The following is a 22164-nucleotide window of genomic DNA, read 5'->3' on the forward strand; positions in this document are numbered from 1 at the left end:
TGGAGACGTCTGGTTTCCAAGGTTGCCATGAAAGGTGTGTGTAAAGAAATAGTCAAGTACTTTAATGATTTTCAGTTCGGGGTTGGTGTGTCCAGGGTTGCTGAGGCTGTGCTATACAATGCCAATAAGGTGTTGAGTGAACACCATGCTGATGGGTCTCTTGTAATGCTGACTGTGGATTTCTCGAATGCCTTTAATCTGATGGATAGATCAGCATTGCTCCACGAGGCTAAGAGGATGTGTCATTCTATTTCTTTGTGGGTGAATTTCTTGTACGGGCAAGCAGCGAGACTTTATAACGGAGACCAACATATATGGTCTGCCATTGGGGTGCAACAAGGTGACCCCTTGGGCCCTCTTCTTTTTGCCCTCGTTTTGCACCCACTTGTGCACAAACTTAGAGACAATTGTAAGCTCCTTCTCCATGTTTGGTATCTAGATGATAGGACTATCATTGGGGATTCAGAGGAGGTGGCTAGAGTGTTGAATATTATTCGGTTGAATGTTCCATGCTTAGATCTTGAGGTGAGATTTTTTGGCCCTCCTGTGATGGTAGGAAGTTTCGTGCCGATTTATTCCCAACGAATATAAGGAGACCTTATTTGGGATGAAGCTCCTTGGGTGGGGGGGGGGGGAGGCTGTTAACAAAGACACATGGTTTATTAGCGGGTTGTTCATGAAGAGAGCGGTCAATGTTGTTGATTTGATGGGTCTTCTTCCATAACTATGTGACCCGTAGAGTGAGTGTAACGCCCCGATCTTCAGGTAATTGACTTACATAAGAACTTTCTTGATTTCAAGGTCTACTCGACGAGTTAGTAACCCTACACGTCGAGTAGCAACGGGTTGGTCCGCGTGTTTAGTGATCTACTCGACGAGTCCAAATAGGGACTCGACGAGTAGGAGCTGGCAGATGAAACCCTAAATCCCGAGGTTTTGGCACCCTATTTAAAGGTCACATATTCCTCTTAGCCTCTCTTACTGCCTCTCTTGAATCCAGAAAACCCTAATTCGTGTTTGCCCTCTTTTGTGTGTATTCTTGACCTTGGAGGAAGATCCTTTGGAGTTAAAAGCTTGGAGTTCAAGAAGTTGGAGCTAGTGGCTATTGTAGATCCGAATTCTTCTTTGGCTTGGCATCATTTTGAAGGTAACAAGTTGTTACCTTGATTCTCCTTTGATTAGATCTCCTCATGGTTGGGTTTAGAGCCTTTTTTAGGGTTTTGTGGTGATTCTCTGTGTAGGGTCAAAATCTGAGGTTGCAACCTCAAATCTGGGCTCCTTTAGCCTCTCTTTATCATAAAGTTAAGTATTTGCCAAGCTATGACCTATCCCATTTCCTTAAGCCACTCCTTTTAGCTTGTTTTGGGTCATATCATCTTGCATGCATGTAAAATTTGCAACTTTACGTGATAATCATGCCCTAGAAGCTTAGATCTGCAGTTTGGAGCCTTTGCATGACTTAAAAGGCTTCTGTATGGATGAAGGATTTAAGGTACTCGGCGAGTCGCATGGTCGACTCGGCGATTCATTTGAAGATGGTCATGGACTCGACGAGTTGGATGAACAACTCGGCGAGTTTGACGAAGATTGCCTTAGACTCGGCGAGCATGTAGAGCGTCTCAACGAGTTGGTTAGGGTTTTCCTAATCATTAGGTGTGTATAAACATGTCGAGTTCCACGCGGGAAACCTCGACGAGTGGTCTCAGAGCTTCGATCGCGGGGATTAGGTGTGACATCCCCATTTTCACGGCCAGAAAAGACCGATTTTTGTTTATACTTTATAAAAATCAGAGTACTTCTTTTAATAAAAATGTTGCGGAATTTGTTCCCAGAAAAACATGATAAATACGTTTTTAAAACATTTTCGAAGAAACGTATTTTGTTCATTTTAAAACATTTGGGATGTCATCGTTAATACAGAAACATAAGCATAAACAGAACTTACATTTATTTACACTAGTGATCTACATCTCTTTAAATCTCTCAGTGTAATGTGACTTCATATCAACACCTGTGATATAAATAAACTGAGTGGGTCAGGTTGGGAAACCTGGTGAGTACATAAGGTTTTCAACCCACAATAATATAATTATTATTTTCAAACAATCAAACAATCAACCCAATTACCCATCTCAATTATCTGCTTTATTCTTAAGGATCTACCCTAAGAATCAACTATTCCTCGTTCATACATTCCTAAGGATCATCCTAAGGAATCGGCACGAAGTCCATCGTCATCGGGGTTTAGGCACTAAGTCTGCATAGTCGCCAGAATTTATACAATAGGCACTAAGTCTGCATACTCGCCAAGGTTTTGGCACCAAGTCTGCATGATCGCCAGGGTCTAGGTATCAAGTCTGCATGATTACCAAGGTTTAGAGTACACCGGGTGAACACATCGTTCACAACACCTACAGGTTGCGAGCCTGATAGTGTTCCACTAGACTATCTAGGATAGTCCGTGGTTGTCATCCATACTCTGCTGAATAACGGGGACATCGTTTGGGAAAAGGGCTTCTCACATCGTACACCTCTCACCCACACCTTATAGTCTATATCACCTCTCAACTCATCATCCAACTCATATTTCATCTATTATATCTACCCATGTTTTACCCCAACATTTTCGTAGATATAAAATACATATATAGTTTAAATCATTTAAAACATGTATAAAATCTTTCACTCAGCATAAACAGCAAGTATTCAGACAATATGCACACATAGCACGTAATTTATATTAAAATACTTCATATCTATGTGTAAGATGAAAGGGACTATGCACTCACCTGAGAAGGTGGTGACTCGGTACTCGGACAGCGCTTCGTTTACTTTAAAATAATTTCCTTTGACGAGACCTAATATTATCACCACTAGATTTTAGTCTAATATTACCGTCACTAATTATTAGTCTTATTATTATTATTATATAAGCGTTTAAACAATACTTTCCAACTACTATGTACAGACAGGGGCCAGACATAAAACACCGGAGGGCAGGACCATTTTGGCGTATAGCACTTCTGAAATCCAACAACCCTATGCGACCCTTTAAACCAGATTCCCAGTACCGCGAGTAGTTAAAAAGATATTATAACGACACTTATATAAGTCATAATAATAGCTCAAATATTTATTATAAATTTATAATAACAATACTAATTTTAAATATAAACTATATTTAAAATAGGTTAAGCATAACTTACTTTCAAGGGGATTTTAGCTAGGAGTCGGGCTCTGCAGGGGCAGAACTTCGTCGCTGAATCTTTCTAAGAAAAATTCGTGCAGCGCTTCAGCGCTCACCTTACTATACTAAAACTACAGAAAGAGAAGTCGAATCACGAGGGACCGAAATGCTCGGGGGATAAGGAGAGAAAGACTCTTGAATCAAGAGAATGGTGCAAGAAATATGAGAGCCCAAGGCTCTTATTTATACTAATTGAATTTTCAAAAACTACCCTCCATAATTACTTAATGACCTTTTAGTTATATAAACAACTAAACACCCCTCTATAATACTATTTTAAATGGATTTAATGATATTTGTACTAAACTAATGTCGAAAGAACTCAACATTAGTCTTATAATGACCGCATCGTCGATACCTTTCTAATGATATATACATATGTATATATATGTGTATGTATACATGATTTATACTTTATTTTAATACGTAAATATGCTATTATAATTTGTAATTCGTTCATACGAACTCCGTTTTTTACGTTCTTTATATCCACGCGTAGGTGGAGACGTACTCTACAACTTTCGTTTAGACTCCGTCGGCTAATTTTGACTTTATTTTTAAAGTTATATTTTTAACAGGCCGGGACAGGATTGGTCCGTTAAAATCTCATAACTTCTTTATCCGATATCCATTTTCGTCTGTATTTTTATCGTTACGCTACTAATAACGAGATCTTCGATTCTTGTTTAGTTTGTGTCGGCTAAAAATCAATCGATCTAAAATTCGAATTTCGGGTTGTACACCGCTAATCCGAAACTTCGAAAAATCATAACTTCTTCATACGAAGTCAGATTTGGGCGTTCTTTTTATCGATGTTCTTAGTTTAACATATTCTACGACTTTCATTTAGAGCGCTAAGGCTAAATCTCTCTCTATCATAAATTTACTATTTACGCTTCCCGGCGCCGTGTCGGTTCCGACGCGAAACTTCGACGGGTCATAACTTCTTCATTATAACTCGGATTTCGGCGTTCTTTATATGTACGGAAACCTTGTGACATATTCTACAACTTGGTTAAGATTATTTATTCTAAATAATTTTTTTGTAGAAAAGTCGTTTTCGACCCCTATTGCCTCTAAATTGACTAGCCCGGATCTGCGGGCGTTACAATTATCTCCCCCTTAAGATGATTACGTCCCGAAATCATCAACGAAATAGGGCTCGTATAATGACTCCATACGTAATCTCTTCATCCTAGGTAATAATTATAACTTCTATATTCCTTCAAGTCTATCTCTTAGACTCATTGACTGTAAGCAGTACTCGATCGTGCACCTGCTCTCTACCTCAGGCTAGACTTCAAATTATGACCTATCATCATGTGATGCACGTTTAGACTTAGGTGTCTTAGAGTTAAATTCTAAAATAGACTATGCCTTCCTTCATGTTCTAATGTGATATAATCACACTTTAACATGTAGCGTTTCTGGCTACCAACTTCTTTAACAACGAACGCGATACTTCTATTGATCGCTTTGATTTCAATTGTTTGGTTTAAGTCGGACACTACATCGAACTTGGTTCCCTGAACCACGCAACATACTCATCGTAGTCGGACTCAATTCGGTACAACCACTAGGGTCGGAAATTAACAATCTTTTTAGTCATTATCGAAACGATGGTAATGACATACTTGAAAAAAACGAAATCAATTACTAGCTTCTTGGTAACCTTGTGACTTTCCCCGATCCAAGTGTGAGTCCTGTGCTTCCGGTAGTATAAGCCTCTACTACCATTCACACCTACTCATACTCGTCCGTAGTATTGTCCCACAGTTTCCCAAGTCACCATACAAGAAAATCACATAACATTTTAACACATCAGATAACAAAATGAAGGTTTTATTATTTCTTGAAACTATTACATAGGTTTCCAAGTTCACCCTAGACTATGCCTCTAATAGGCTACATCATACGACACTATGGCTACTGCATAACTTGATCTTCGGATATGAAGTCCTCATCATTGATTCCTTGCACGGTTTTCTGCTTCGTCGAGGATCATGTGGAATGCCCTTGGCCTTGGTGGCGTTTCTGGTCTTGCTGCCTTATTTTTCCCCGGGCAGTCCCTGGAAATATGCCCTTCCTTGTTACATCCATAACACACCTTCTTGTTGGACGCACACTTGCTGGCGTAATGCCCTGTCTTTCCACATTTGTAGCAAGTCACCTCCTCGCTACATTTCCCGAAGTGCTTCTTTTTACACTTCTCGCACCACTTGGTTTCACTTCCTCCTCCTTCTTCAATCTTTGAGAATTTCTTTTCCTTGTTGGATTTTGATGATCCTTCATGTTTCCTTTTCTCGCCAACTTCAGCTCTCTCCAGACCTTTTTCCCTAATCTGGGTCTCAACATTCCTGGCTGCCCAGATGGCTCCTTTCAAAGTGGTTGCTTGCTTAACCATTGGTCCAAATTCTGCTGGTAATCCATGGGCAAACTTATTGACCTTGGAGAGCTCAGTTGGAACTAGATAAGGAACAAGCTTCATTTTCTCTGTAAAACTTGCAGCATACTCGATGACACTCATCTTTCCCTTCTTTAGATTCTGAAACTCGTTGTTGATCTTCAGAAGATCCTGCTCAGAGCAGTACTGCATTTTTAACTGCACTAGAAAATCCTCCCATGACATCTTGCTCGATTCTCCTTTGGGCATCGAATCGGCTAGTAGCTTCCACCAGCTTAGTACTCCAGATTTCAACAAAGGAACCGCGAGAGCGGTCTTTTGCCTGTTGCTACACTCGCAACTCTCAAACATCGTCTCCATCTCGGAGATCCAGTTCATAACTTCCACCGGCGTCGGGCTTCCAGATAGAATCGGTGGTTTGGACGCCATGAAATCCTTGTATTTGCATCCACGTCCATCATTTCCTCCATCCTGGTGGTTTTGCCTAACTATCGGTGGGTTGGCTTGACCAACAGTCCCACTGTAGTTTCCCTCCTCAGTCTGCCCTTCGTTCAACTCGGGCTGTTCGATCTGTATGGTTGCTTCTTCTCGATTTTGCTGGAGCAAACGTCTGGTTTCCTCCATTTGATGATCCAACATCGCCTGGATCATCGCTTGCACTCCGGCCATTGTTATTGGCTCAGCAGCGGTTACCACAACCGGTATTTGCTCAATCATCGGGGGTTGGTTTCGGTTCCCATTTGCATTCATGTTTCCGCTACGGGTCCTTGCCATCTTGATCTATACACCGAATAAGGTGAATCTAGACCTTCACTTAAGATTGACGTTTAAATCATCCTTATCACTCCGAAACGTTTATATGCTAGTTCTAATATCGTATTCGTATGTTTAGAATCCTAAACACATAAGGTTTCCAGATCCGGTCGGCAACAGACCATAGATCCGATCAAACTATAGCATCATTTAGCACGTAAAAGGAATTTAGGCATCATTCCTAAAATAAGCTAGTGCTTGTGTCTATTCAGGTGCATTACCTAAATCTATTTGACACACTCCTCACAATCATCACTTAGCATTTTAAGTTTAAGTCTAGAAATAAATCCATATTCCTAGTTCGCTTAAACTAATGCTCTAATACCAACTGTGACATCCCCATTTTCACGGCCAGAAAAGACCGATTTTTGTTTATACTTTATAAAAATCAGAGTACTTCTTTTAATAAAAATGTTGCGGAATTTGTTCCCAGAAAAACATGATAAATACGTTTTTAAAACATTTTCGAAGAAACGTATTTTGTTCATTTTAAAACATTTGGGATGTCATCGTTAATACAGAAACATAAGCATAAACAGAACTTACATTTATTTACACTAGTGATCTACATCTATTTAAATCTCTCAGTGTAATGTGACTTCATATCAACACCTGTGATATAAATAAACTGAGTGGGTCAGGTTGGGAAACCTGGTGAGTACATAAGGTTTTCAACCCACAATAATATAATTATTATTTTCAAACAATCAAACAATCAACCCAATTACCCATCTCAATTATCTGCTTTATTCTTAAGGATCTACCCTAAGAATCAACTATTCCTCGTTCATACATTCCTAAGGATCATCCTAAGGAATCGGCACGAAGTCCATCGTCATCGGGGTTTAGGCACTAAGTCTGCATAGTCGCCAGAATTTATACAATAGGCACTAAGTCTGCATACTCGCCAAGGTTTTGGCACCAAGTCTGCATGATCGCCAGGGTCTAGGTATCAAGTCTGCATGATCACCAAGGTTTAGAGTACACCGGGTGAACACATCGTTCACAACACCTACAGGTTGCGAGCCTGATAGTGTTCCACTGGACTATCTAGGATAGTCCGTGGTTGTCATCCATACTCTGCTGAATAACGGGGACATCGTTTGGGAAAAGGGCTTCTCACATCGTACACCTCTCACCCACACCTTATAGTCTATATCACCTCTCAACTCATCATCCAACTCATATTTCATCTATTATATCTACCCATGTTTTACCCCAACATTTTCGTAGATATAAAATACATATATAGTTTAAATCATTTAAAACATGTATAAAATCTTTCACTCAGCATAAACAGCAAGTATTCAGACAATATGCACACATAGCACGTAATTTATATTAAAATACTTCATATCTATGTGTAAGATGAAAGGGACTATGCACTCACCTGAGAAGGTGGTGACTCGGTACTCGGACAGCGCTTCGTTTACTTTAAAATAATTTCCTTTGACGAGACCTAATATTATCACCACTAGATTTTAGTCTAATATTACCGTCACTAATTATTAGTCTTATTATTATTATTATATAAGCGTTTAAACAATACTTTCCAACTACTATGTACAGACAGGGGCCAGACATAAAACACCGGAGGGCAGGACCATTTTGGCGTATAGCACTTCTGAAATCCAACAACCCTATGCGACCCTTTAAACCAGATTCCCAGTACCGCGAGTAGTTAAAAAGATATTATAACGACACTTATATAAGTCATAATAATAGCTCAAATATTTATTATAAATTTATAATAACAATACTAATTTTAAATATAAACTATATTTAAAATAGGTTAAGCATAACTTACTTTCAAGGGGATTTTAGCTAGGAGTCGGGCTCTGCAGGGGCAGAACTTCGTCGCTGAATCTTTCTAAGAAAGATTCGTGCAGCGCTTCAGCGCTCACCTTACTATACTAAAACTACAGAAAGAGAAGTCGAATCACGAGGGACCGAAATGCTCGGGGGATAAGGAGAGAAAGACTCTTGAATCAAGAGAATGGTGCAAGAAATATGAGAGCCCAAGGCTCTTATTTATACTAATTGAATTTTCAAAAACTACCCTCCATAATTACTTAATGACCTTTTAGTTATATAAACAACTAAACACCCCTCTATAATACTATTTTAAATGGATTTAATGATATTTGTACTAAACTAATGTCGAAAGAACTCAACATTAGTCTTATAATGACCGCATCGTCGATACCTTTCTAATGATATATACATATGTATATATATGTGTATGTATACATGATTTATACTTTATTTTAATACGTAAATATGCTATTATAATTTGTAATTCGTTCATACGAACTCCGTTTTTGACGTTCTTTATATCCACGTGTAGGTGGAGACGTACTCTACAACTTTCGTTTAGACTCCGTCGGCTAATTTTGACTTTATTTTTAAAGTTATTTTTTTAACAGGACGGGACAGGATTGGTCCGTTAAAATCTCATAACTTCTTTATCCGATGTGCATTTTCGTCTGTATTTTTATCGTTACATTACTAATAACGAGATCTTCGATTCTTGTTTAGGTTGTGTCGGCTAAAAATCAATCGATCTAAAATTCGAATTTTGGGTTGTACACCGCTAATCCGAAACTTCGAAAAATCATAACTTCTTCATACGAAGTCAGATTTGGGCGTTCTTTTTATCGATGTTCTTAGTTTAACATATTCTACGACTTTAATTTAGAGCGCTAAGGCTAAATCTCTCTCTATCATAAATTTACTATTTACGCTTCCCGGCGCCGTGTCGGTTCCGACGCGAAACTTCGACGGGTCATAACTTCTTCGTTATAACTCGGATTTCGGCGTTATTTATATGTACGGAAACCTTGTGACATATTCTACAACTTGGTTAAGATTATTTATTCTAAATAATCTTTTTGTAGAAAAGTCGTTTTCGACCCCTATTGCCTCTAAATTGACTAGCCCGGATCTGCGGGCGTTACATTAGGAGCTCGACTAGACACTCTAGTGACTCGGCGAGTGGGCGAGTATTAAAGAAACTCTGCGAGCAGGTGAGGGTACTCGACGAGTTAAGTTCAACATGGACTGTTGATCTTGACTGAAGACTTTGACTTTGACTTTGACCATGAGTTGACCCATTGACTTTTGAGGATAGTTTTGGGAAGATTGGAGATTTACGAGTATGGTTCGTAATAAATATAGGTGGTGGTGTTCGTGTTAGTGATCCGAGAGTTAGAGTTTATTCTTGTGAGCTGACATTGCAAGGTGAGTTAGCCTTACTATACTCAAGGGTCTAAGGCACCAAGGTTTGCCCTTTGGAATGTATTTGGTTATGTTATGCTAGTATGATCTGTTAGATCGGTATCCTAGAGGGTAGGATAATGTTATATGATACGTAGTATGAATTGTTAAATCGGTATCCTGGTAGATAGGATGATATGATGAGCTATGTGGTATGATCTGTTAGATCAGTTTTGTCTGTAGACTGCTATGTGATTATCTGTTATATGTTCACATGTTTGTTTGGTGGTTGAGGTTTATCTTCTTTGTGCGGAGGCCAACAGACCGGGGCATTCCAACCTATTGGTTGAGGGCCTGGGGTATTCCATCCCGAGGATGATTGGACCCACAATGTGTTGGCATTCCAACCTGCTGGTTGAGGGCCTGGGGTATTCCAACTCGATGGTTGACTGGACCCACTGTATATTGTGTTTATGATAATATGTATATTTGTAAGTATGGGTATTTTGGGGGAACTCACTAAGCTCTCGGGCTTACAGTTTCAGTTTATTGTTTCAGGTACATCAGGGGATCGAGACAAGGCAAAGGCATGATCATACCGCTCCTCACATTTTGATATGTATTCTGGTAAACTCCGATAAAGACTATTTTGGAAACAAACTTGTAGTAACTATTGGTTTTTAAATGTTTTATGGAAAGTTTAAATTTGGATTAAATTTTATGGGTGTTATAGTGAGCTCATTTTGCTTCGATCATGTTTGGGCATTGGAAAACTTTTCTTTAGTTTAAGGACATGCCAGTCGGTGCACATAGAAGAGACAACTTTGTTCTTTGACAAATGATTGCACAAGTCTATCGAGGATATGGTGGTATGTGGAGGCCCCTTATTTGGAGACATTCAGTGGCGTCTGGCTTCTTTACCTATTCGTTTCGGCGGTTTGAGTTTGTACTTGGCGTATAAGGTTTCCTCCTACGCATTTATAGCCTCGAGGGCTCAATCTTGAGCATTACAAAACCACATCTTATGTGATAGTGGCATATGTGGTATGAACTCTGATTACCTATATGCTACGACTTGTCTCCGCGATAGAATTCCGGGATTTGACTGTAACAGTTTCACTAATAAGGACGCCGCCCCCTAAATCCTAAAAAGTATTGACGTGTGCCCTTTTTATCAAAATCGTCAAAGATATGGAAGTCGACTTTGACATGACTGTTAGATAGAAAGCAGTTATTTAGTGTCTTCGGGCACCTCAAGCTCAGGATTTTCTTCTAACTATCCCTATTGATGGCCTTGGTCAGTATATGTCTTCTGTGGAGTACCGAACTATCCTTCGTTACTGCCTCATGATTCTTTTATTCACAATTGACGAGATATGCCCAGTTTGCCACAAGGCATGTTTGGATACCTTTGGGGAACATGCGGTTCATTGTAGAGAGCTTCATGGTTTCAAGTACATACATGATGTGGTTATGGATGTTCTCTTTGATGCTTGTCGGCGTGCTGGTATTTCTGAGAAGAAAAAAGCATCAATGAACTTTTTGACGGACCAACTGGATGGAAGATCCACACTTAGACCGGCTGATATTTTGGTCTTTGGATGGGTAGGAGGGAAGCACGCGTGTGTGGATATTACTAGGATATCTCCTCTCGTCGGTTTGAGGAGTGGGGGTTTCACAACAGGGCATGCCGATTTGAAAGCCGTTGCGTGCAAAGTGGTCAAGCACGAGAATGCATGTATAGAAAATCAACATGTGTTTGTACCTTTTGCATTTGATATATTTTGTTTTCTCGCACCAGAGGCAGTGTAGCTCTTCAACAGAGTACAATAGAGTCTAATGAATCATGCATTCTAATGTCATATCTCCTAGATCCACAAATGTTTTCAAAAGAATTAGTTTTACCATCCAGAAAGGGCTAGCGGCGCAACTTGTTTGCCTGTTTGCATTCCATCGATATGTATTGACCTATATGTTTATAACTCAAATTTTGTAAAAAAAATGGGTAATTTTGATTGAACTATTTGATTAAAGTATTTGGATTGGTTTTGACAAAACCAAATTATTTTAGATTTCAAATTGGTTTTATTTAGAGATACAAAAATTAATTTGGATTCATTTGATAATTAAACATTCAAAAAAACATCCTTATCTCTAAGGCTGGAGGGTGTGGTGCGGTTCCAGGGAGTGCGGTTTCGCCACATAAGCAGCGAACACCGCCGCCCCCTGGGTGCGGTTTGGTGCGGTTCAAACCGCAGTGTGGCAAAAAATGGCTGCGAATTGTGATTGGGTGTAGATAATTTGACTGTTTTGTGATTGGATGGGGAGAAATTAAAGTTTCTATTAAAAAAATTTTAAATAAAGTGTGGCACCACTTCTTGGATGTGGCAAGAACCGCACTTTTGTGGTAAAAATGACGTAACGCTTACGTGACAACGAATGGAATGTAGTTTCGGTGGCACCACTCACTCCAGCCTAATATCCGTAACCACCATGAATATAGTCTTATGTTAAGGTAGGAACTACGTGGCTTTAAGCCTTTAGCATATGTGCAAGCAAACATATAATAATATAATGGACAATCACAAACATACAAACATTTTAATAATTAGCTAACTTTTATTTTTGTAGTGAAAAGCGAAAAGCATTGAAAGAAAGATAAAGACAAGACAAGAAAGCCTTTATAGACTACAAAGCTTTTCTTTACTCATCGCTTATTATATTATTATCTTAATTTACTTCCCTTTTCATTTGCATTTAGTGACCGTTGTTCTCTTTTCCCTTTTTTGATTTTCTTTCCACTTATGCTTTTTTGGCTTGTTTCTATATTGATTTTTTTACCGTTGGAAAGCTGATAAAATATTTATTATATAAAAAATAAAACCTATATTTAGGGGTATTTTGGAAAAGAAATAAGGTTAATTTAAAAGATGCTTTTAAATTAGATTTGCCTTATTCAAGACTCAATTTCACATGATCATCTTATTTACTCTATTCATTTAGGGATTTGATATTTCCACTTATGTTTTTATCTATCCATTTAAAATAAAAGATGTTTTGACATTTATACCCTCATTAGATTCCCTATCTTCATTTGAAATGAAGGGTATAGAAGTCAATATATTACTTTCAAAATATATGAATAAAAAACATAAATGTAAATATCACCTCACATTCAAAAAGATCATGTAACTGATTATTTGTCTACAATTCCCATTTTTCTAACATTTTTCTCCACCTCATTTTATTCATCACAAAATATCGCATATACCTTTATCAAATTGTAACTATAAACAACTCCAATCTCTCTAACATGATCAAACAATATACAAATGCAATACACTACTCATTATAATCATATATTATCATCCATCCTTGTAATAATACCTACAACAACAATGACACACTTAGACACTACTTTCTACAACTACAACATACTTCACAATCACATCAAACAACAACCACCAACTTATTTCAGTCATTACAAACTACACAACACAAATGAAACGATGATGTCACTCATCATTTTCAACCTTGTTGATACACACACAATCAGGAACAGGATACGTGTAAATCGACTGTTTCTCTTTCCTTACCTTAATCTCCCCTAACCGGTTTTTTTGTCCTTCCACCACCGCTTCCTGAAAATCCACCCAACTCATGCTCTTATTCATAAAAATCTGCCCCAATAACGCCATATTTGGCCTTATCGTCTTCAAATTCAGGTATGCCCGATGTCCCACCTGTCAAAATTCAAGATTTAGAGTAAGTTACATTTTTCGTCCCTGGGTATATCTAATTTTTGCAATTTTAGTCCCGAAATGTTTTTTTTCTCTACCATTGCATTGTGCATATTTCCAGGAGAAGCCGAAACAAAAATGTCACTATGCATGCTGACATAGTAATCAACCGCAGCCGATAAAGAAGCTTTCCCTGTAATTTGCGCCCTTTCTGCTGACGTGGCGAGGCTCTTTTTGTCTTCGATTTGTGGAAATAGCTTCCGTAAGGCGGAGATCCGCCCTTCACCGCCATATACCTTGTGGGAAGCTAGGTATAAGCGCGTATTGTTATCGAACCCTAAAGCCACCAACAACAAACCAATTTCTTCAGGTGTCAAAGGGCAACGACCTTGATTCCTCAATTCCTCATCTGTAAATCGAGAATTCAACACACGTCCTTGCCAAATCGCCTTCCGGTATCTAGCCAGAGCCACCTTCTCCGCCTTTCCTCCGCCAAAGTCACACGCAGAGTGGGCCGCCATATCCTAAAACTCCAAAATTATAACCAAAAATGGCAAATGTACTTCGAGTTTGACTTTTTAGGGTCAATGTATTATGTACCTTGTCAAACCGAAGGTGTAAAGCAACGAACTTTCCTATTCCTTTTTTGCCCTTTGTGTCTACTTGTTGAAGGTGGTTAGGGTACCGAAGTCGATTAACTAGCGTATCTCCAAGATTTCTAACGTGAGGAACAAAAGTCAATGCTTGAAAGTTGACTTTGCATCTCAACCGTTGGATGTCAATGGACATGTTGTTGAAAGCTAGCCGATGGGAAAACGGGGAAATTGCAGCAATTCCATAGCTAAAAAAAAGGTGAAATTAGGGTTTTAGATGATATGGAAAATCGAATGTTTTTTATAACTAGTGTCGAAGTAGAATGTATTAAAAGATATGTATGTATTCGAACCTTTCTAACACTGGAGATACGTTTTCAAGATACCAATTTGCAGAAGCATGAAGGGGTGCGTTTTTAACTCGTGTGGATCTAATGGCAGAAGCGTAATATTCCCTTGTGCTCCATGTGTATTCATCAGGCAATTCCCTAACTATTGATATATCATTCTTTAATACATTCATAAAGTGATCCACATCAAAAATATCCTCGAAAGAACTGCAAATAAGCATATGAATTAGATTAAAGATTATAATATTATTAAGTACGAAAATGTAAATTGTAAAAAGTAAGAACCTTGTGTCTTTCCAAACGGGATTCACTTCAAGATATGGGATTACAAGAGTGGCATTGAGTATTTTGGCCACAGCAACTGCATCACAAATCTAATCAAAGAAATAATAGAAAAATTAATAGTCTATAAAAAAAATTATCTTTTATGGATTTTTTGGTTTGATATTTATGTAACGTACCCCCATCCTTTGTTGGTTTAATCCACCATCAAGGAATACTTGGATGTATCCGGAAGATTCCGGTATCGATGCTTTAAATTAGACATGAAACCATTAGAATGTTATTTGAACATTTAAAAAAAGTTATAAATTTACATTACTTACAAGAAGAGGAAGTAGAATTGATACAAGGTTTCCATCCTTGGTTAGCTAAAGGGGTCCAAAGATCCGATTGTTGTTCATTCAACTATACAAAAAACAAAGAAAGTGAATATAAAATAATGACTTAATGGGGACATGACTTAATCTAGTAAGAACGACTTAATGGACTTACAGTTTGGTGTTGTAATGCACTCTTGAGTAAACGTGAGTGCCTCAACTTTGGAACACTTGAATCCTACATAAAAGTGTTTAAAGAAGCATGAGATAGTTGGAAACACTAATGATAATCCACAATGAAGGGATAGAAATTTTACCACATGATAATCTACTAGAAGCCCCAAAAGGATTATTCATTTGCTCATGCTTTTATTTATCGATGATAGTATTACATTAAGAGCAAATGAATCTACAAGTACACAATTGCATGAAAAGATTAGAAAGTTATTATATTTTCAATCATGGAACATTTGGTTGTGTAGATGCCTTTATTTGCCTCAAAACCATAAACTTTGAATTTCGACTTCCTCAATCTCAAAAAGACTTCATCTTTCTTTATTAGATTAAAAGACACAAATAGGTCAAGATATTTCGGTTCCATTTGCATGATTGATTCAAACATGCATTCCCCATTTCATCTATTAGACATCTTTTAAATGTTTAATTCAGAGGAATCTAGTTTATATGAATCTTCACAAAGTGTAATTATGTTATTTCAAGAAAGGAATCACACCCAAAGGCCAAAAGTAACAATAAAATAAAAACAAATGTTAGCAAGAGAACAAAAGATCGATCTTTTATTTCACAATCATGGAGAAATTTCTCTTTACCAAAACCAGCTAAACTTTATTGACAGAAAAAATAAAAATCTAGAAAACACCCCACCTGATAATGCACTTTACACACAAGAAACTAAATCTAAACAACAATGTTCGATTAAAATTGCGAAAAAGAATCTCACCGAAAGAACCGAAGGCGAAGCGTAACCAAATTGAGCGAAAAGAGAAGCGAACAAGGCAGGCAAAAGAATCACTAACAGGCCACAAAGTGACCGGAAGCGTCGACGGGAGTTGTGGAGCTTCATCCTGCCGCCGTAAAAAGCCGGAAAGCGGTGGTGCTGTAAATCAAGAACAAGAAGAGGAGGAGGAAGAAGAAGAAGCGAAACCCTTTTGAGTATTGGGGCAAAAACCAGAACCTCAGATCATAATAAGTGAGATGTAAATGAAGAGAGATGTGTTATTGGGTCCATGAGTTGAAGCTTTAAATCATCTCACATGGCAGAACCAATCTTTCTCTCACACATTCACATGGTACAATAGAGTAGCTGCAACGAATTGATTTGCAGTGTGTGTGTGAGAGAGAGTGCGTGTGTCGTTTTCTTGAAAGATCAGGAGATGAAAAAAGCCACCGTTTGATATGATTTACGTGTCATCAAATGGAAAATTTTAGCATTAAATATTTGATGGAATTTATTAGAATACATCCATTTTTTAACAAACTTATCCGATCCAACCTCCAACATTTAAAATGTTTATACCAATTTTGGCATCATTTAATAATATATAGTTTTTTTTTTATTTGAAAAGCTGAGGTTTATAGTTGGAATGTTTTTAATGGTATAAAACAAATAACTGTAGATTTAAATATTTTATTATATATTATAGTATATTATAATAATTGGTAAATGAGTACACTGTACACTGCTAATACCAAGAAATAAGTGCAACATTTTTTATAATGGAGAAGAATACTTTTTGTTTGAAAAGGGAATAATAACTTGAAAAATAAGTTAATTAATACATATAATTGTTAATCATTAATGTGGAATTCAAAAAAAAAAAAAAAAAATCTAATGCATTTATTCAAAATATAGAATATAAAAGTTGGAATATTCAATGATTTTACAGAAAATATAGTAAATTGTATAATGAATTATGAAAAAACAGATGAATTACATATTTATATATTAACTATAAAAACGGGTAAATTGCATCCTATATAAACAACTTGTTATAGAACTGTGGTGGGTAGATCACAAAGCATTTACAATATTTAAAAAAATACATTCTTTAGCAAAGTTTGAAACTTCTGAATTTTTTTTATGGAATTATATGTCCCAATCGTTAAGCTGTCATTGTTGGGACTAAAATAGAATATTTAAAATATATATTCTTTAGCCATGTATCTGTTCTTATTTGGTTCTCAATTAGTATATATACATGAACCCCATGGATAAATCCTTTGATTTTGTTTAATAAAGTTGAAATTGTTCTTTAAAATGTTGATTAAATCACTTACACACAACATTTCTCACATAATATTATCATCTAAACATCTAAACCGCCAAACACTAACTCTAACTTAACATGGATGGTCAAAAGATAAAGAATAGGAGTTTATATCTTCAATTTGGAGTGACAAACTTATAAAAAAAATACTTACTAAATACCGATGGAATCCGTCTCCTAGCCTTATATATATTCGCTTGACTTCACAATAACGTTTCAAAACTAATAATAGAGTGAAATAAATATTTCCCCATGACTTGACTTTTTTAATGAGATGGTCAACAAAGTTACTCATAGTACACACATAAGCATCAATGGTAATTCCTATGCAAAGTCATGAAAGTTGAGATAGTACTTTTTGTTTTTATGTCAGGAGGTAGACAACCGTGTCTTCTTTCCTGCAAAGTTGTGTATCTTACAAAGTCGTGTGTGTTGGTCAAGGAGTACACGGTTTGTGTGATTACTTTGCATGGTCGCATGGTTTGATCAATTTACACTCATTCCTACTATCATGCCATGACTTTGCATTATGCAATCTTTTGATACATTAAAATACGTGTAACCATAATTCATGGTTTCTAAAAACTAAACACATTGCCTAGAAGATTCAACTATGGAAACAAAATGGGTTAAATGCAAGCAAAGAGATAAAAACAGAATGTCCTAAACTCAAGCCACAAGGTACGGAAATAATAATAAATTAATGTGTAAAATCCAATACTCACCCTCAAGTTGGAGCATAGAGATCATGAGAGCCCAACTTATCAAGTAAGAAACAAAGTTGTTGATCTCCTAACCCTTTTGTAAAAAGATCAGCAATCTACATGTTGGAGTCAATGTGGCACGGATGAATCTCTTTGGAGTCGACACATTCACAAACAAAAAAAAAACAATCCAGTTCAATGTGTTTGGTCCGTTTATGAAAAACATGGTTATTTGCAATGTGACGAGCAGTCTAATTATCACAAAATAGTGGGGTCGGTCCAGCGCAAGCAATGTTGAGTTCTTGAAGAAGCCATTTGACCTAGAGAACTTCACTAACAATGGAAGCCATGGGACGATACTCTGCTTCAATAGACGAATGAGAAACGACATAATGTTTCTTTGTTTTCCAAGAGATGGGGGCCCACCAAGAAGAAGAATGTATCGAGTTCTGGAGCGTTGTGTATAAGGGCATCCAAGCCACTCAGAGTCACAATAAGTATTTTTTTTGTCTTAATCTGTATTTTTTTTGTCTGTAGATAATAATTTTGGGACGGAAGAAATATTTATTTTTGAGTCAAACTAATTAAAAAAAGTGAATTACATTGTTTTCTGAAAAAAAAAATGATTATATATATATATATATATATATATATATTGAATTTTGATAAAGATATCTATGGTATTTAAATCGATGTCTTAATAAGATACCTGTAAAACACGTGACAATAGACCTATTTTGAAAATTTTCATAATTGTAACATCCAAGCTTGGATTCATCATAATTATAACATAAATTATGTTGAGAGAGAGAGAGAGAGAGAGAGAGAGAGAGAGAGAGAGAGAGAGAGAGAGAGAGAGAGAGAGAGAGAGAGAGAGAGAGAGAGAGAGATGGTTGGTGTTGGCCATTATGGGAGTTTATTGTAGTGGATGAACAGTGATAGTACGAGGAGTGACAATAAATTATTAATTATAGTGGGAGCAACCGAGCAACCGACACAAGTCAAAGTTGTATATTGTAAGTTTGTAACGTTAAGTTTGACCGTAGCATGCCTTCACAATTTCACTCGACACCGAACCATCGCAATCACCATTCACCACTACTATTTTTTACCACACATTTCATGTCTATCTTATTACCATGTACAATTGTTACCATAACAAGACACTTTCATAATTCATTTAACCTTTTCTTTATCATGACATCGATACATTTCGTATAACGTTTTAGACATTTTTATAAAATAATTGTTGCATCCATAAACTTTAGCATTTTCTATTGTAAGTTGTTTTAAAATGTTAATATATATATATATATAAGAGTTCATTTGAGACGAACATAATTTTGTGAGACAATAAGACCAATTAATCTTATTGAAATATTCTAATATTCTATTGTTCGTAAAAATAGAATATGCAATTTTTCTAATATTATTTATATATTTATTTATTTTAGAATATTCTAATATAAAATATGTTAAAGTTATTGTTGTAGATTATTAGAATATTATATAAATTTAATTTTGATGAATACTAGGATATTAAAATATTTCATTAGAAAAAAGTGGTTTTACGGTCTCACAAAATTAAGTTATCTCACATGAATCTAACTAACTAACTAACTAACTAACTAACTATATATATATATATATATATATATATATATATATATATATATATATATATATATATATATATATATATATATATATATATATATATTAATTTGCAAATGTGATTATTAGAATATTATACATATTTAATTTTGATGAATACTAGAATATTAAAATATTTCATTAGAAAAAAGTGGTTTCACGGTCTCACAAAATTAAGTTGTCTCACATGAACCTATATATATATATATATATATATATATATATATATATATATATATATATATATATATATATATATATATATATATATATATATATATATATTTGCAAATGTGTTTTGTTTTCTAAGGGGATCATTTGCTTCCTTTTCCAATGTGAGATAAGAAAACAAAAAAACAAACTAACTCCAAATCAAAGTACAAGTTTTAAGAGTATAATATAAGTTCTAAACTAAGGTTTTTCCTGAAAATAACAAATTTGATTATGATAACAAAAGATTGGGAAATCTGCGAAAAAGTCTCAATATTTTAGGTCAGTTTACGATTTAGTCCAAAGTTAAATTTTGTTTACAAAAAAGGGCAGATTACCGGCTAAAACTTCGAAATAACCCTTCGTGACCGGTTTCACAGATTTAGCCGGTATCTCGTCTTTTTTCATTAATTAATCCAAATTTTGGGGCTTTTTCATTAATTAATCAAAATTTTAGGGCTTTTTCATTATTTATTACTAATAAACTAAAATATTTGGATTTTTCTGAAGATTACCTTTAAACTAATATATATTATATGGTCTAATTTAATATGTACTATTCCATTATTCTTTCTCATGCTCTTCTAGGCTCACTGTGTGTTTTTATCGGTGTCGTCAAACCCAACAACAAAAATCTCACTCACAAGCATCGTTAACTCCATCGATTTTTCAAAATTATCCATTCACAACTCTATGATCATCTTTCAATCTCCAAATAAAGAATGGAGAAAATCCTTGTTGATTACGTGGATGTCCCTATTACCTAACCATGACTTAAACCGTGGTTCCAACACTTGGATGTTCCTATAACCTAACCATGACTTGAATCCTATTTCGAACCCATACAGTATTCGCATCGTCCATAGTGTTGTTCACAACAAAATACGAATCCCACATGGTTTAACCACTGATACCTTGGCTCAAGTCTTACATGACCCTTGTTTCCTTACAGTAGGGCTTGAAAACCATGAAGAATGAACCATTAAGCTTAAAAAACTCAACATAGGTAAAAAAATCAACTTGATATTATATACTGAAAACCATGAAGAATGTTAACTCTAATTGTAAAAAAAATGTCAACAAGCTATCCATCATAAACTATTAAAATATTAATTTGGTATACCTACGAGCTACGGTTCCAACACTCGGATGTTCCTATTACCTAACCATGACTCAAACCTTATTTCGAACCCATACACTAATGGCATTATCCATAGTTTTGTTAACAACAAAATACGAATCCCACATGATTTAACCACTGATACCTTGGCTCAAGTCTTACTTGACCCTTGTTTCCTTACAGTAGGTGTAATATCCCAACTCCCAGGTATAATATTTAATTAATTTATATTCTTGTTGTCTTATCAACTTGACGAGTTGGAGGCCCCAACTCGCCAAGTAGAGAGTGTTAATGGTCGCGTAGTTTCTAGAGTCTACTCGACGAGTTGGAAGACCCCAACTCGACGAGTAGGAGCTGAGTGTGAGAACCCTAATTTTCAGGGTTTGTATCATATTTAAAGGACTTTAAGCCTTCATTTCCGCCTCCCTTAACATCTTAACACTCTGAGAGAAACCCTAATTGAGTTATATGCTTGTAGGAGAGAAAGAGGGGCTAATATTGCATATTGTAGTGCATTTTTTGGAAGAAGATTGAGGAGAAAAAGGCTTGGGACGAGAAGGAGCTCTTGGATCCATCAATAAGATTGTGTTCCGATCTTTATCAAAAACTTCATCATTTATTGGTTTTTGTCTTGCCAAAAACTAATGCATTCTGAAAGCCCCAAATAGACTAAAATGTATTAATGAAAATTGTTGTGATGTTACGTTTAAGTCATAATGACAATTGGTTTGATATTACAATAATTGTCATTATTACGTTTTAGCCTATTTGGGGCTTCCAAAATTTACTTTTTGACAAAAAAAAACAACAAATGATGAACCATGTGGGATTCATCTTATGTTGGGGCTTCTATAGTGTTGTAAGGAAACAAGGGTCAAGTAAGATTTGAGCCAATGTACCAGTGGTTGAACATGTCAGATTCGTCTTTTATTGTTAACAACACTATGGACAATGCCATTAGTGTATGGATTCAAGTCATGGTTAGGTAATAGGAACATCTAAGTGTTGGAACTACGGTTTAAGTCATGGTTAGGTAATAGGAACATCCACGTAATCAATACGGATTTTCTCCATTCTTTATTTGAAGATTGAAAGATGATCATAGAGTTGTGAATGGATAATTTTGGAAAATCGATGGAGTTAACGAGGCTTGTGAGTGAGATTTTTGTTGTTGGGTTGGACGACACCGATAAAAACACACGGTGAGCCTAGAAGAGCATGCGAAAG

General features: G+C 36.2%; 1 protein-coding gene across 1 annotated transcript; it reads right to left on the reverse strand.

Moving 5' to 3' along the window:
- Nucleotides 1-13005: 13005 nt before the first annotated feature.
- LOC145031692 (O-fucosyltransferase 31-like) lies at nt 13006-16364 on the reverse strand. Its single transcript, XM_078980296.1, has 9 exons — nt 15924-16364; nt 15138-15200; nt 14969-15050; nt 14825-14895; nt 14649-14737; nt 14367-14570; nt 14021-14261; nt 13519-13944; nt 13006-13423 (listed from the first exon to the last, which is right to left on the reverse strand). The coding sequence occupies exons 1-9, from the start codon at nt 16044-16046 to the stop codon at nt 13196-13198; spliced, it is 1527 nt and encodes a 508-aa protein (XP_078836422.1). The 5' UTR covers nt 16047-16364; the 3' UTR covers nt 13006-13195.
- Nucleotides 16365-22164: the final 5800 nt, after the last annotated feature.

This window comes from Lactuca saligna, chromosome 2 (assembly GCF_052625555.1).
Source record: "Lactuca saligna cultivar CGN05327 chromosome 2, ASM5262555v1, whole genome shotgun sequence".
NCBI classification, from domain to species: domain Eukaryota; kingdom Viridiplantae; phylum Streptophyta; class Magnoliopsida; order Asterales; family Asteraceae; genus Lactuca; species Lactuca saligna.

Coding starts and splice junctions, on each gene's coding strand:
- LOC145031692 (XM_078980296.1), bottom strand. CDS start 16,046: ATGAAGCTCCACAACTCCCGTCGACGCTTCCGGTCACTTTGTGGCCTG. Junction 14,896..14,968: donor CAATTCTACTTCCTCTTCTT/GTAAGTAATGTA, acceptor TCTAATTTAAAG/CATCGATACCGGAATCTTCC. Junction 14,262..14,366: donor GTATCTCCAGTGTTAGAAAG/GTTCGAATACAT, acceptor CCTTTTTTTTAG/CTATGGAATTGCTGCAATTT.